This window comes from Salvelinus namaycush, unplaced genomic scaffold (genome assembly GCF_016432855.1).
Source record: "Salvelinus namaycush isolate Seneca unplaced genomic scaffold, SaNama_1.0 Scaffold887, whole genome shotgun sequence".
Lineage (NCBI taxonomy): Eukaryota > Metazoa > Chordata > Actinopteri > Salmoniformes > Salmonidae > Salvelinus > Salvelinus namaycush.
The window spans coordinates 36335-52500 of record NW_024061627.1 but is presented as its reverse complement, the minus strand read 5'-3'; the positions used below and the strand labels follow the sequence as shown (position 1 = coordinate 52500).

The following is a 16166-nucleotide window of genomic DNA, read 5'->3' as shown; positions in this document are numbered from 1 at the left end:
GCCAGTTAGGCCTAGAGCAACGTCGCCAGTTAGGCCTAGAGCAACGTCGCCAGTTAGGCCTACAGCAACGTCGCCAGTTAGGCCTACAGCAACGTCGCCAGTTAGGCCTACAGCAACATCGCCAGTTAGGCCTACAGCAACATCGCCAGTTAGGCCTACAGCAACATCGCCAGTTAGGCCTACAGCAACATCGCCAGTTAGGCCTACAGCAACATCGCCAGTTAGGCCTACAGCAACATCGCCAGTTAGGCCTACAGCAACGTCGCCAGTTAGGCCTACAGCAGCGTCGCCAGTTAGGCCTACAGCAGCGTCGCCAGTTAGGCCTACAGCAGCGTCGCCAGTTAGGCCTACAGCAGCGTCGCCAGTTAGGCCTACAGCAACGTCACCAGTTAGGCCTACAGCAACGTCACCAGTTAGGCCTACAGCAACGTCACCAGTTAGGCCTACAGCAACGTCACCAGTTAGGCCTACAGCAACGTCACCAGTTAGGCCTACAGCAACGTCACCAGTTAGGCCTACAGCAATATCACCAGTTAGGCCTACAGCAACATCACCAGTTAGGCCTACAGCAACATCACCAGTACAATTGAAGTGTCAGTAAGTCAGGTTACTGTTTGTTTTTAGTTCGATGGGAAGAGTATTACTGCGTTAATACTGCTTGTTTTCATCAGAGTAGCAGTAGGTTCTTCGGTAAAACAACTGTTTCACGGATATGATCTCCCTTCTTGTTAAAGGGGAAGTTTACCCCATATCAACCCGGCAGGCCCTGCCCATTGCATCACACGGTCTGATTCACACTAAATCCTCCACCAAATTTCACAGTGGGTGTGAGACCTGGAGAGTGAGTGTCTCTCACCCACTGTGAAGCTTGGTGGAGGATCAGTGATGATCTGGGGGTGGAATCGGGCAGATGTGTCTTTGTGAAGGACGCATGAATCAAGCCACGTACAAGGTTGTCCTGGAAGAAAACCTGCTTCCTTCTGCTCTGACATATGGGACTCCCAATCACGGCCGGTTGTGATACAGCCTGGATTCGAACCAGGTTGTCTGTAGTGATGCCTCTAGCACTGAGATGCAGTGCCTTTAACCGCTGCGCCACTAGGGAGCCAAGGTGACATCCTGCCTTTAAAAGGGTCAGCTGAACAATTGTCTCATCTGTGATATTTTAGTTAAAAGACAATTTTTTTATGCAAAAATATAGCAATATACCACATCACTTCTTAATAGTAATACATTTATTTTATTAGAAACATTACAAAGCATGCTCATCAAGTTTTTTGGGGGTGTGTAATTACGTGAAAAAATATTGTAGCTGGAGTGACTGGTAGATTTTTGTATTTATTTATCTACCAGCCACAGTGGCTGGTGGAGCCAAACAATTATTTTCAGGCCCCGTTTCCAGGGAGTGACGATTCACTGGAAGGACCTCCAACAGGCAGTCCTTTATATTAAAGAGGGCCTAGAGAGACCTCAGCCTCCCTCAGCCTCCCTCAGCCTCCCTCAGTCTCCCTCAGTCTCCCTCAGTCTCCCTCAGTCTCCCTCAGTCTCCCTCAGTCTCCCTCAGCCTCCCTCAGTCTCCCTCAGTCTCCCTCAGTCTCCCTCAGCCTCCCTCAGCCTCCCTCAGCCTCCCTCAGCCTCCCTCAGCCTCCCTCAGCCTCCCTCAGCCATAAAGCTGGGTGATGTTTTAGAGATTGATGCTAGAAACCACACTGAGCAGCGGTTGGGTCATTCTGTGGTGGAGTGATCCCAGTAAGCCTGCCAGACGGGTGACGATCATCAGATCAGTAGGGTTAACACCACTGGGGAAATTCTAATGAACATGTCAGTCAGGAGGATGTGGTTGATAGGAGCCTGTTCCACACCACTATGACTCACTCATATTGAAGAGAACAACATGCTGGGAAATGTTTACTTGCAGGTTCCTACTCACCAATGCAACAATAATACATAAAGCTGCAAGCAGCGGTTCCAGCTTGGTGGTGTAATTCACTTCTGCCAAATGTGATGTGAGCTGAGTAGTTATAAGATGGCAACCGTGTTCGTAGTACCTGAAGAGGTGTATCGATAGTGTTTCACAATGAAACATCACACACACCCATACATAAAAACACACACACACATAAAAACACACACACACAGCCCATAGCACCATCAGGACAAACTGGACACGTCACCCGAAGATAAGCTACTTCTGTGCCCATTACCCTGCTTTTGATGCATTTTGGACTATTTTTTATGATGTTGACTATATGGTTGCAAAGTTCCTGGAACTTTCAATAAAATTCCTTTTTTCCCCCAGAAATCCTGGTTGGAAGAGTCTGGATATTCTCTCTTGATTCTAGAAACCTCCAACCGGGATTTCGGGAAAACCAGGGAATTTATTGAAAGTTCCCCGGAATTCTGCAACCCTAGATGACTACTTTAAAACGTCTTCTCCAGAACCGATAGACTGATCGGGACCAAATGTGGTCTATAGCACCTATAGATGCACATCTTCAAACACACATTTTATAAGAGCTCAAACAATATGGCCGCAATAAGCCAATGAGCTTGCATGTGTGGTTTTTCCTGCCCAACAGCGCCCCCCCATGCGGCCAAACTGAACAATACTTTAGATTAGCTAGACTCATATCCCTTAGCATGTGTGCCAAATTTCATCACTCTGAGTTAAACAGATTGAGATGTATAGCGCCACCGTGTGGCTGATCTGAAAGTGCTTACATATGTTGAGTGTTGAGCGCGTTTGGAACAAGTTTGGTTACAATACGAATATTCGTGTCTGATTTATTAGCATTAATGTGCCAGACAACCCCCACATTAATGTCTATTGGTCAGTAGTGACCATGTTGTTTGACATACTAGTCTGCAAAATATTGCGTTGAGAGACCTTGGTCCATAGATGCCATATATCAAGGTACATCCAGATCGGCCCAGTGGTTCCGGACGAGATGTTATTTAAGTGTTATTCACAAAATTCAAAATGGCGGAAAATCCATCATGACGGACCTTATGGGTCCTTGGGGAAAATGTGTTCCTTGTGAGAAGAGGGACCTATGCACTGAATTTCAGGACTCTAGGTCATATGGGGTGATGGGCGTGACCTTTCAAAGTTAGCCATTTCAATCACCTGTTATAGCGCCACCTTGTGGCCAATTGGAATGGCTTGGCACCAGAGAGTGTAGACTATGGGCCTTTACCATCACGTCAAGTTTCACCCTCTTCGTCCTTACCATCTCACGGGAATTTGAATGTTAACTTTCCTCGCATGAAGAAGCGGCATAATAATAATAATGAACGCCAACAAATACAACAGGGTTTCGCCCAGCTTCACTGGCTTGAACCCTTAATAAAAGATAAGAATACCAACATAATGTAAATGTCTCAGCAGAATAGAACAAACATCTCTCCAAGACCAGATGTCTAACCCCAGTAGGTGTAGAACTCTATGCCGTTTCATCTAGCCTTTAATATGTGATAAGATTGGAGGATAGAGGAACAAGAGGAGGATTAGTTGGCAACAGAGAGCTGCTAAAGTGAGGTGTGGTTTTCTCCCTCCATCTATCATGCAGAAATGAGATGATTTTTTAATCTTCCTCTTGCTGAGATTATAAATTGACAGTCTTCCTCATGGCGCTGACTGAATAAGAGATGGGAGGTGAAGAGTTTTCCTTATGGCGCTGACTGAATAAGAGATGGGAGGTGAAGAGTCTTCCTTATGGCGCTGACTGAATAAGAGATGGGAGGTGAAGAGTCTTCCTTATGGCGCTGACTGAATACGAGAAGGGAGGTGAAGTCTTCCTCATGGCGCTGACTGAATACGAGAAGGGAGGTGAAGAGAGAGACTTGAGGTTTTAACTTCCACGTATTTCCTGTATGTTAAAATACGGTGTATTTAACTAGACTAACTAGTGTAATAATGCCATCATCCAGGTTCCAGTTGATGATCAGGTTGATAGGGAAAGTGACTCTTTCTAGAATGACCCTGTCATACCTGTTCCTTTCTCTATGATTGGGCTAGTGTTACAATGTCTTCATCACAGTTCTAGTAGATGACAGTCTAGATGGGGAAAGTCACTCTCTCTGACTCAAGTCACTATTTCTAGTGAGACCAGTTCCTTTTATGACTGGTCTCGGAATCACCAACTTTTAAGCCTGGAGACAATTGAGACATGGATTGTGTGTGTGCCATTCAGAGGGTGAATGGTCAAGACAAAATATTTAAGTGCCTTTGAACGGGGTATGGTAGTAGGTGTCAGACGCTTTTGTTTGAGTGTGTCAAGAACTGTAATGGTGCAGGGTTTTTTCACGTCAACAGTTTCCTGTGTGTATCAAGAATGATCCACCACCTAAAGGACATCCAACCAACTTGACAACTGTGGGAAACATTGGAGTCAACATGGGCCAGCATTCCTGTGGAACAATTTCGACACCTTGTACAGTCTATGTCCCAACGATTGAGGCTGTTCTGAGGGCAAAAGGGGGGGCCAACTCAATATTAAGAAGTTGTTCCTAATGTTTTGTAAACTCAGAATAGGGTGCCACCCGGCAACCATCGACACAGCCATCCACACAACAACCTAACAAGAGAAGTTAAGAAGCTTGATACTGTTCACTACGGAACTATAGGATGAAAATAGAAAGCTGAGAATGTCTAGAATGTTCTGAGAATGTGTTCGCTTGTCAATTAAAAGAAGAACTTGTTTGTTAACGTGACACTTGGAAGGAACCTTAACCCAGTTGTGTGGTGTGATCCAGCCAGCCTGACAGACTTCAGACCAACGACCAGACACACATTACTGTCTGACTGTTGATACATACAGCGCCACCTTTCAACTGGGTTGGCTGCAAAGACAATATGTTGACTTATGACAAATATAGACGTGGGACTTATGGTGTTGATCACCTGTATTCATGGTCTTAGATCAGGTATTCCCAACCAGGGGTACGCACAATGCCGTCGGGGTTACACCAAATAAAAATGTGATTCACATATTTAAAAAATATTTACTTAAAAAGAAAAAATCATAAAAAGTTCACATTTTCAGTCCATTTATATTATCCAACGGGGCTATACATTTGGGAGAGGTTTTTCTCTCGCCCGAGTAGCCTCGTTTCACTGCCAAAAATACAATTAAACCATCTAGGTGTTCAGCGAAATAACAAAACAATGTCAAATACAGGTAGCCTAGTCGAAATAATTAGCATCCAATCACATTAACCGTTACTCTCTCACGGGAATTCCACTAACGGTCTGTATGTAGCCAAACGTAGCTGCTGCTCATGTTGGTATCTGTACTGATGGTGCAAAAGCCATGACAGGGAGACACAGTGGAGTGGTAACGCGCGTACAAGCAGTTGCTCCCGACTTCACTTGGGTACACTGCAGCATCCACCGAGAGGCTCTTGCTGCCAAGGGAATGCCTGACAGCTTGAAAGATGTTTTGGACACTAACAAAGTTAATCATTTTCACTGTAAAGCAAGGCCCCTGAACTCTCGTGCATTTTCTGCATTATGCAATGATATGGGCAGCGACCATGTAACGCTTTTACAACATACAGAAGTGTGCTAGTTATCAAGGGGAAAAGTAGACACTTTTTTTTTTTGAGAGAGAGACGAGCTTAAAGTTCTCTTTACTGACCATAATTTTCACTAGTCTGACCGCTTGCATGATGACGAGTTTCTCACACAACTGGCCTATCTGGGTGATGTTTTTTTCCCCTCACCTGAATGATCTGAATCTAAGATAACAGGGACTCTCCACAACTATATTCAATGCGTGGGACAAAATTGAGGCTATGATTAAGAAGTTGGAACTCTTCTCTGTCTGCATTAACAAGGACAACACACAGGTCTTTCCATCATTGTATGATTTGTGTGCAAATGAACTCAAGCTTCCGGACAACGTCAAATGTGATATAGCGAAGCACCTGAGTGAGTTGGGTGCGCAATTACGCAGGTACTTTCCCGAAACGGATGACACAAACAACTGGATTTGTTATCCCTTTCATGCCCTGCCTCCAGTCCACTTACCGATATCTGAACAAGAGAGCCTCATTGAAATTGCAACAAGTGGTTCTGTGAAAATTTAATTTAATCAGAAGCCACTGCCAGATTTCTGGATTAGGCTGCGCTTAGAGTATCCTGCCTGGGGAAATCGCACTGTTAAGACCCTGATGCCCTTTGCCACCACGTACCTATGTGAGAGTGGATTCTCGGCCCTCACTAACATGAAAACTAAATACAGACACAGACTGTGTGTGGAAAATGATTTAAAACTGAGACACTCTCCAATACAACATCACAGAGTTATGTGCATCCTTTCAAGCAAAACCATTCTCATTAACCTGTGGTGAGTTATTACATTTTCGATTAACAAATTAGGTTTTATATGTAAGATTGTTAAATAAAGAGCTAAATTATTGATTATTATTTGTGCCCTGGTCCTATAAGAGCTCTTTGTCACTTCCCAAGAGCCGGGTTGTGACAAACTCACACTCATTCTTATGTTTAATAACTGTATCGTATAGTGTGTGTGTGTGTGTGGCAGGCTTACAATGATGGCAAAAAAACAACAGTTGAGAGTGCGCTCACCCTGGTGCTAGAAGGGGTACGCAGCTGGAGGTAGAACGTTTGAAAGGGTACGGGACTATAAAAAAAGTTTGGGAACCAGTGTCTTAGATAAACAAATAGGCTATACTCTGCTTGAAAGCTACTTGACAAAAACACCTTGGGCCAACTGTTGGCACGAGGGACCAACTGTTGGCACGAGGGGCCTAGTTTCCAGGTATGGTGACACCACTGCTACAGTAGCTCTGATGAGACCTGTTAAGGAGGCAGTGGGCTGTCATTACCACTGTGATGACAGAGGTAATGACACCCAGCCCTATGGCCCAGGCCAGGCCCTCTACCCCCGGCCCTATGGCCCAGGCCAGGCCCTCTACCCCCGGCCCTATGGCCCAGGCCAGGCCCTCTACCCCCGGCCCTATAGCCCAGGCCAGGCCCTCTACCCCCGGCCCTATAGCCCAGGCCAGGCCCTCTACCCCAGACCCAGACTGTTTAAATCATGCAAAGCCAAACAATATTTTGACAATAGGCCTTCCACCTATCAGCCCAGACCACACAGCGGCATCCAGGACCAACCGGGGAGAGCAACATGGCAGGCTGCTCTCCTGAATATCAACAGCAGCTGTATTGGGTTACCAGGCATCACAGGGCTGGCTTTACATGAAAGACTACACACAGATCAGAAGCCAGGGATTAACACTGTGTGTGTGTGGTGTGTGTGTATATACATATATATATATATATAGATATATATAGATATATATAGATAGGAGTGTGTGTGTGTGGGGGGGGAGTGTGTGCTCACTATTGACCAAAACAGGTAGAAGACAAGGAAACAACCAGTAGTCTGAACAGGAAATCTAACCACGTCAGGTCATCTGTTACAGTTAGACCTGACCCCAGGTCATCAGTTACAGTTAGACCTGACCTCAGGTCATCAGTTACAGTTAGACCTGACCTCAGGTCATCAGTTACAGTTAGACCTGACCTCAGGTCATCAGTTACAGTTAGACCTGACCTCAGGTCATCAGTTACAGTTAGACCTGACCTCAGGTCATCAGTTACAGTTAGACCTGACCTCAGGTCATCAGTTACAGTTAGACCTGACCTCAGGTCATCAGTTACAGTTAGACCTGACCTCAGGTCATCTCCAAGGAAGGCAGTAAAGCACACTTCTGCTATTCCACTGACTGAGGCCCCCAGCAGGCCAGGAAGGCTTGGTTACATAGCAGGGTGGATGTCTGGCGGGGTAAGACCTTCAGATCACTTTCAGGGTGTTTCTCCTCCACTCAGGTCTACGTGACTGAAGAGCATGTGTTGTGACTGGATGGGACAGCACTGCTGGGGCGACGACCACATTCCTGTTAGGTCTATGTAGGGGTGCGTTTCTCAAATTCATCTGTGTTCCTTGGAAACGTCCTGCCGTTCCACATGTTTGACCTAGCTAGCTCACGTCACCCAGCTAGTCAAGGGCTTGAGCATTGGGCTAGTTGACTAGCGGTGGAACAACTAGGGATCTCCCAGAGGAACGGGCTGAGAAACACTGACTTACAGTGTATTTCTCTTGGCCAGGCCAGCTTGACTGCCTGTATTCAGCACTGAGAAACACTGACTTACAGTGTATTTCTCCTGGCCAGGCCAGCTTGACTGCCTGTATTCAGCACTCTGAGAAACACTGACTTAGTGTATTTCTCCTGGCCAGGCCAGCTTGACTGCCTGTATTCAGCACTCTGAGAAACACTGACTTACAGTGTATTTCTCCTGGCCAGGCCAGCTTGACTGCCTGTATTCAGTGCTCTGTGCTGCAGCAGTCTCACAAACTAGCAGCAGCAGAACAGACACAGATCATTAAACCATTGTGTTGTCACATGCCTCAGGGGGCAGGCTACCTTCTCTCTCCCGAACCTAAATGAAAGCAATAGCACACCAAAGACATAGGCTGCCTGCTCGGCTCTTTGAATCTCACACACACAGTTAGTCACACACACACACTTGGATTTATCCGTTTATCTGTGCTTTGATATGAAAACCCCCCCTAGAGCAAGAATATGCCTGTTGTGAGAATGGTCTAGTATAGATCTTTACTGAAGTCCTCTTCATTAGTGAAGTACAATATTGACGTCACAGCAGCACAGTGAGAGAGGCAGGAAATGAGATGGAGATGAGATGAGGAGTACTGAGCTCTCATGCTGATTGGATCATTATCTAACTCTGCCAGCTGAGCCCAGGATGTATGAAATCTTATTTATCCCTCAGAGAGCTGTGGTGTCTCGAATGGGATACGGTTATTGTGATGAGTGTCTGTTGGATAGGAAGTAGCTTTATTGTTGTGTGTGTGTGTGTGTGTGTGTATGTGTGTGTGTGTGTGTGTGTGTGTGTGTGTGTGTGTGTGTGTGTGTGTGTGTGTGTATTCACTCAGCCGTACCAGTGGGTATCATCAACCCAGATAGTCTAAAAGCCTCACTCACCCTCAGAGTCACCCCGTTGTGCGTGTGTCCGTCTGAGATGACATCATCCTCCTCCTGCTGCTCTCTAGGATCCACCTGCTCCGTAGTGGTGCCATCAGCATCTGTAGCAGCGGTACCACAGCCTCTATATCTCAACATGAAGCCCGGGCCCTCGGCCCCTGAGGGCCTCTGCTGCGGCTCCAGCTCCCCTCCGGCTCCCTCCAGCTTGGCTGCTGGTCTGATACTCCCCCGCTGACCGCTGTGGACTGACCGGCCTGGCTGGACTGGTAGAGGGTCCTCCTCCAGCTAGACGGGGGTAACTGGGTCCTGGTGGTGGGGTCGGGTCGTTGGCCAGAAAGGGTGGGGGTCGGTAGACTGGTAAGGAGCCTAAAGGAGGAGAGGGAGAAGAAGGGGAGGAGACAGGAAGGGATGGAGGGAGAGAGAGAGGAAATTAGTTCTTATTTTGAATATCTTGTTATGAATTGTTTGTATTTGCCAGTATTAGGGCGGTAACCAGATAAGGAGTGGTGTAGCACGCAGCGGGGGAGGGGCCCCAAACCCAAACAAATACCCCCGTATATGGTCTATAGGATATATGGCCCAAGCCAAGCCAGTATGTCTACATGAAAACACAATGTTGACATTCATTGATATACTTATATCAAGATTTAGACCCGGACAGAGAACTACAAGTCAACATTACACAGTGTGAAATGTCAGAGACAGTCTACAGTCAAATGGTCACAATTAAAAATGGTCAATAACCGCTCATCACCACAGTCTGGTTGGGTGTCATGCTGGGTAGCTTAGCAACTCGCAATGCCAAGGACATGGAGAGTAACCCAAGAGTCCACACAAAGAGAAGACTCCTCTCTGGCTGTAAGCACTGAAAATCTCTCCTCTCGCTCTCTTTTCACACCTCTCCAAACCTCTTCCTCTCCTGCTGCTGTATGAACCTGTAGAGACTCCTGTCATTTCCAGGACAGTAAGGTGCTGCTGTATGAACCTGCAGAGACTCCTGTCATTTCCAGGACAGTAAGGTGTTGCTGTATGAACCTGCAGAGACTCCTGTCATTTCCAGGACAGTAAGGTGCTGCTGTATGAACCTGCAGAGACTCCTGTCATTTCCAGGACAGTAAGGTGCTGCTGTATGAACCTGTAGAGACTCCTGTCATTTCCAGGACAGTAAGGTGTTGCTGTATGAACCTGCAGAGACTCCTGTCATTTCCAGGACAGTAAGGTGCTGCTGTATGAACCTGCAGACTCCTGTCATTTCCAGGACAGTAAGGTGCTGCTGTATGAACCTGCAGAGACTCCTGTCATTTCCAGGACAGTAAGGTGTTGCTGTATGAACCTGCAGAGACTCCTGTCATTTCCAGGACAGTAAGGTGCTGCTGTATGAACCTGCAGACTCCTGTCATTTCCAGGACAGTAAGGTGCTGCTGTATGAACCTGCAGAGACTCCTGTCATTTCCAGGACAGTAAGGTGCTGCTGTATGAACCTGCAGAGACTCCTGTCATTTCCAGGACAGTAAGGTGCTGCTGTATGAACCTGCAGAGACTCCTGTCATTTCCAGGACAGTAAGGTGTTGCTGTATGAACCTGCAGAGACTCCTGTCATTTCCAGGACAGTAAGGTGCTGCTGTATGAACCTGCAGAGACTCCTGTCATTTCCAGGACAGTAAGGTGTTGCTGTATGAACCTGTAGAGACTCCTGTCATTTCCAGGACAGTAAGGTGTTGCTGTATGAACCTGTAGAGACTCCTGTCATTTCCAGGACAGTAAGGTGATGTATTGAAGATTCTAGAAACTTACCACCTCACAAACCCTGCTGCTGGAGTCTGGACAGAGAAGAGCTTGTTCAATAGTTTATAGCTCCATGTTCTACAGAGCTAAAACATATTCCATATTACTCCCTTTACAGACTACAAGCCTAGACTGTACACACACTGATGGCAAGTCAAGGTGAACATGCCTGAAGCACTGGACCACATTCTAACTCCCCCTCTCTCTGGCAGCACACTGTGACATGGACCATGGAATTCTATGGTGGATGGGGACAGGAAGAGAACTGCAGTGCAGAACCACTGTATGGAACGCCCGCTGTGAGCGTGACCTGCATACCCTCTGAACGGCCATATACCATTATGTGCTTACACACCAGCAGTTGCAGGACACGTGCAAGCACACAATGCACACAATGTACACACACACACACACGAGCACATGGTGCAGCTTGGCCCGTTCACTAATCCCTGAAAAGACCTTGCAGTCAGTCACATACCAGTTGCCACCTGCCCCAAAAGCTCCCCCGCGGCTAGCATGTGGGCGGTCCGTACTGTACTCGTACTGAAACACACCACAAACACTCTGCTCTCACATCAGACGAGGGCCAGTCGTAGCGTGTCGGGGAATGCATCTACATAAATCACAGTCGACTAGAAGAAGATGGTGTAAAGAAAAACAGGAAAGAGCGAAGTATGGAAGGCAATAACAGAGAGAAGGGGGCGGGGACAAAAACACTGCTTGTTTGGACTTCTGGAAGATCGAGGACATTGGTAAGTACATATAGCCTGGTGCCAGATCTGACGGTATAGGAACTGGCAAGACAGCACAAACTGACCAAGCTAGTCCGTACACACAGTCAGACATGGAGACCAGGCTAGTCCGTACACACAATCAGAAAAACAACATCCTGTGATTGATTCCACTTCCCATCATGCAATTCCTTCAAATTCTACAGCATAGCTTGGACAACATCCAAGCCCTCCGCTAGGGAACAACAAGCCGGGGACAGGAGGATGTTTCAGAGGGAGGAGGAAAATGAAATACATTCAGAAAGACAGACAATGCCTGGCAAGCATATGGTGTTGCTGATGACAAATCCATGTGTTCCCCAAATGCCACCCCTAGTCCCGATACAGAAAGGTTGGGCGATTCTACGATTCTATCCACCATGTTTGACAGCCATCGTCAACGGTGATGACATATTTGAACATGACTGCGCCACTCAGAGTCTGGCGGCGCACAACGGAGCAGGGGGCAGTCAGCAGGGCGACATGTCAAATGGCCTATTCCCTTTTTGGCATTGGCTAAATGTTAAATCTATACAGTGCAATCAGAAAGTATTCAGACCCCTTGACTTTTTCCACATTGTTACGTTACAGCCTTATACTAAAATTGATTGGCCCGTATTGTCTTGGCTCCTGCATTGTCTTGGCTGTGTGCTTAGGGTCTTTGTCCTGATGGAAGGTGAACCTTTGCCCCAGTCTGAGGTCCTGAGTGCTCTGGAGCAGGATTTCATCAAGGATCTCTCTGTACTTTGATCTGTTCCTCTTTCCCTTGATCCTGACTAGTCTCCCAGTCCCTGCTGCTGAAAAACATCCTCCACGCTGCCACCACTATGCTTCACCGTAGGGATGGTGCCAGGTTTCCTCCAGACATGACGCTTGCCATTCAGGCCAAAGAGTTCAATCTTGGTTTCGTCAGACCAGAGAATCTTGTTTCTCCTTTAGGTGCCTTTTGGCAAACTCCAAGCTGGCTGTCATGTACCTTTTACTGAGGAGTGGCTTCCATCTGGCCACTACTATAAAAGCCTGATTGGTGAAGTGCTGCAGAGATGGGAGAACCTTCCAGAAGGAGATCCATCTCAACAGAGGTACTCTGGAGCTCTGTCAGAGTGGCAGTCGGATTCTTGGTCACCTCCCTGACCAAGGCCCTTCTCCCCCGATCGCTCAGTTTGGCCAGGCAGCCAGCTCTAGGAAGAGTCTTGGTGGTTCTAAACTTCTTCCATTTAAGAATACTGGAGCAAAGGGTTCTGAATACTTATGTAAATAAGGCATCTGTTCATTTTTTTTAAATAAATTTGCAAAAATTTCAAAAAGCCTGTTTATAGCTTTGTCATTATGAGGGATTGTGTGTATTTTAGAATAAGGCTGTAACGTAACAACATGTGGAAAAAGTCTATGGGGTCTGAATACTTTCCGAAGGCTCTGTATGTGGTAGTTAGGACTTAACGTAATGCAAGAGAACAATATAGACTGTATAAAGAGCGGAGAGCACCAAAGCAGCGCAACATTTCAGATAGGGCTAATGTGTTTCCTCACTCTCCAACGTCATATGATCACGGGCCTTTGGCAGCGGACACTCTGTTGTCTGGCTTATTGTTTTAACATCTTTAAGCTGCAATATGTAACTTCTTGGGTGCCCTGACCAAATTCACATAGAAATATGAGTTATAGATCTGTCATTCTCATTGAAAGCAAGTCTAAGATGTGGTAGATCTGTTCTGTTTGCGCTATTTCTATTTTTTTAAGTTGCGTTTTTTTACGTTCGGTTTTGTACACCAGCTTCAAACAGATAAAAATACAATATGTTTAGTTACATTAACTGAAATTATTATTATTAACTATTCAAATATTTGCAACCAGGAAGTGGCAGTATAAGCAAATTCAATGGATAGTTGAGAGAGTCATTTTACAGGGTTCCCTCTCCCAGATCTTAAGAATGGCATTATGTACCAAATCACAGTTCTGGTATAACTAATGTGTCCTTCGTACTGTGTATAGTGTGTTCTTCCCGCCAATTGACCCCCTCTGTGCTAGAATGGAGATGAGGTAGGCTAAACCATATACGAACAGGACTGAAGGCTAGATTGGAGAGTATGTCGAGACGGAGGTCGAAGCTTCATTTAGGCCTATTGAACAGAAGACAGACACTTTGAAGCTTTTCCCACCAGTGGGGTGTCTCCACCAAACAGTTTTTCATGCACCAAATAAAAAGATAAAGTTCAATGTGTTTCCATCGCATTTTCATCTCTACCCGTCGTCACAAAAACTGTTGCGTTAAATAGCAAATGTGTCTAATCTGGTCCTGGCACATGCTCTCTAGCCAGCAGCTGACAGATACAGTGAGGGTAGGCTAGTCTACATGATAAGATTATTATGGGTAAGAGCGAGAGTATTATTATATTATAAAACGTCAGTCAAGTATTGATCATCATGTGACCAGAATGAGCCTCAATATTTATTGGAAAGGAGCATCAAGTTCATCCCTGCACTTTGACCTCCCTGTGAAGTTCATCATCACTTATTTAATCAGTAGCCTAATAAACTGCATGGTTTCCTGAGTCCTAGTGGGACGACCAAACACCATGTCAGCGCATTACTCCAAGATTACTTCAATATGGTTATTATGTCAATATTTACCCATAAAAAGGTGTTTCTACCGCATTTTCTCAAATAATACATTTTATACAAAAAGATCCCACCATGTTGAACAAACAAATTATCTGTTGGCATTATTTTTTATTTATTATTTGTACTGAAACGTCCTGCGTTCATCACAGCTGTTGGGATTTTTTTTAAAATAGGGTACGACTTTACTCGCATAAAAACTGTGAATGGAAACGTGGTTAGTGAGAAAGATTTCACATTTCTACATGGGGGAGAAAACTGCCCATGGACACATAGGATGGCTGAAATTAGAAATGTTTTAATGCATGTTATATATAAATGACCGTATGGTCGAGGCCTGTGTGGTCCAGACCATTTGGGATGCCCCCAGAACAGATGGCAACTGGCAGGAAAACCATCTAACAGGCACCGAGACAAGTCACTTTGTTCCAGTGAAGCTTGATAGGAACAGATTGTGTGTGTGTTCAAATGTCTCCATTCTGATGAAATGCATACAGCTGCATACAGAATTAACCAGCCAATCGAGACCCTTTCGCACCAATTCCCCAGAATGAGAAAATACACACCATGAAATAGACCACATATCACGTCTAAAACCTCCAGCACAGCGCATCTAAAACCGATACAATACTGGGTCAATATTTGTATTCGAAAGAACAGTGTTTTCAAGACCAATAGTTTGTAGACAGGGCATATTACAAATGTATCAGGTTGTGAGCTTGGCGACACTGAGACATGCAGGAGGAAAGGAAACAGGAAGTAGAGTGTGGAGAAAGTCCCTGGTGGACAACACCACCGTTTCCTACAGACGAGAGGAATATGCAAATCTCTCAAGACTGAGTGGTCTACCCAGTCGCTCATTCCACACACACACACACTAAATAATGTGTTCAATTCTCTGCATCATCAGCTGTGGGACCCTGGAGGCCCTAGCTAACTAGATGAGTTGTGTCCTGAAACACATCAGTACAGTCACAGCAGCTGTAGGGCTGGCTATAGAGCTGACTGTAGGGCTGGCTGTAGGGCTGGCTTTGCTGGCTGCAGGGCTGGCTTTGCTGGCTGCAGGGCTGGCTTTGCTGGCTGTAGGGCTGGCTGTAGGGCTGGCTTTACTGGCTGTAGGGCTGGCTTTGCTGACTGTAGGGTTGGCTTTGCTGGCTGTAGGGCTGGCTTTGCTGGCTGCAGGGCTGGCTTTGCTGGCTGTAGGGCTGGCTGTAGGGCTGGCTTTGCTGGCTGCAGGGCTGGCTTTGCTGGCTGTAGGGCTGGCTGTAGGGCTGGCTTTACTGGCTGTAGGGTTGGCTTTGCTGACTGTAGGGTTGGCTTTGCTGACTGTAGGGTTGGCTTTGCTGGCTGTAGGGCTGGCTTTGCTGGCTGTAGGGCTGGCTTTGCTGGCTGTAGGGCTGGCTTTGCTGGCAGTAGGGCTGGCTGTAGGGCTGGCTTTGCTGGCTGCAGGGCTGGCTTTGCTGGCAGTAGGGCTGGCTGTAGGGCTGGCTTTACTGGCTGTAGAACTAGTTACATCCCACTGTGCTGTGCTCCAGAAGAGATGTGCTCATTTGGTGCACACACATACTAGAGGTCGACCGATTAATCGGAATGGCCGATTAATTAGGGCCGATTACAAGTTTTCATAACAAATCGGAAATCTGTATTTTTGGGCGCCGATTTTGCCGAATCTTTTTTTTTTTTTTACACCTTTATTTAATCTTTATGTAACTAGGCAAGTCAGTTAAGAACACATTCTTCTTTTCAATGACGGCCTACCGGGGAACAGTGGGTTAACTGCCTTGTTCAGGGGCAGAACGACAGATTTTCACCTTGTCAGCTCGGGGGATCCAATCTTGCAACCTTACAGTTAACTAGTCCAACACTCTAACCACCTGCCTCTCATTTAACAAAAGCGCATTGGGAAAAAAGCACAATCGTTGGACGACTGTACCTAACCATAAACACCAATGCCTTTCT

The 16166-nt window shown here is 46.3% G+C and overlaps 1 protein-coding gene across 1 annotated transcript in view; it reads right to left on the bottom strand.

Moving 5' to 3' along the window:
* LOC120043284 (adiponectin receptor protein 2-like) overlaps positions 1–16166 on the bottom strand; it is a 69243-nt gene that overhangs the window by 38207 nt on the left and 14870 nt on the right. The window contains exon 2 of the mRNA XM_038987907.1: positions 9034–9399. Coding sequence (XP_038843835.1) covers positions 9034–9171 — 138 coding nt within the window. The 5' untranslated portion in view covers positions 9172–9399. The remainder of the gene's footprint in view (positions 1–9033; positions 9400–16166) is intronic.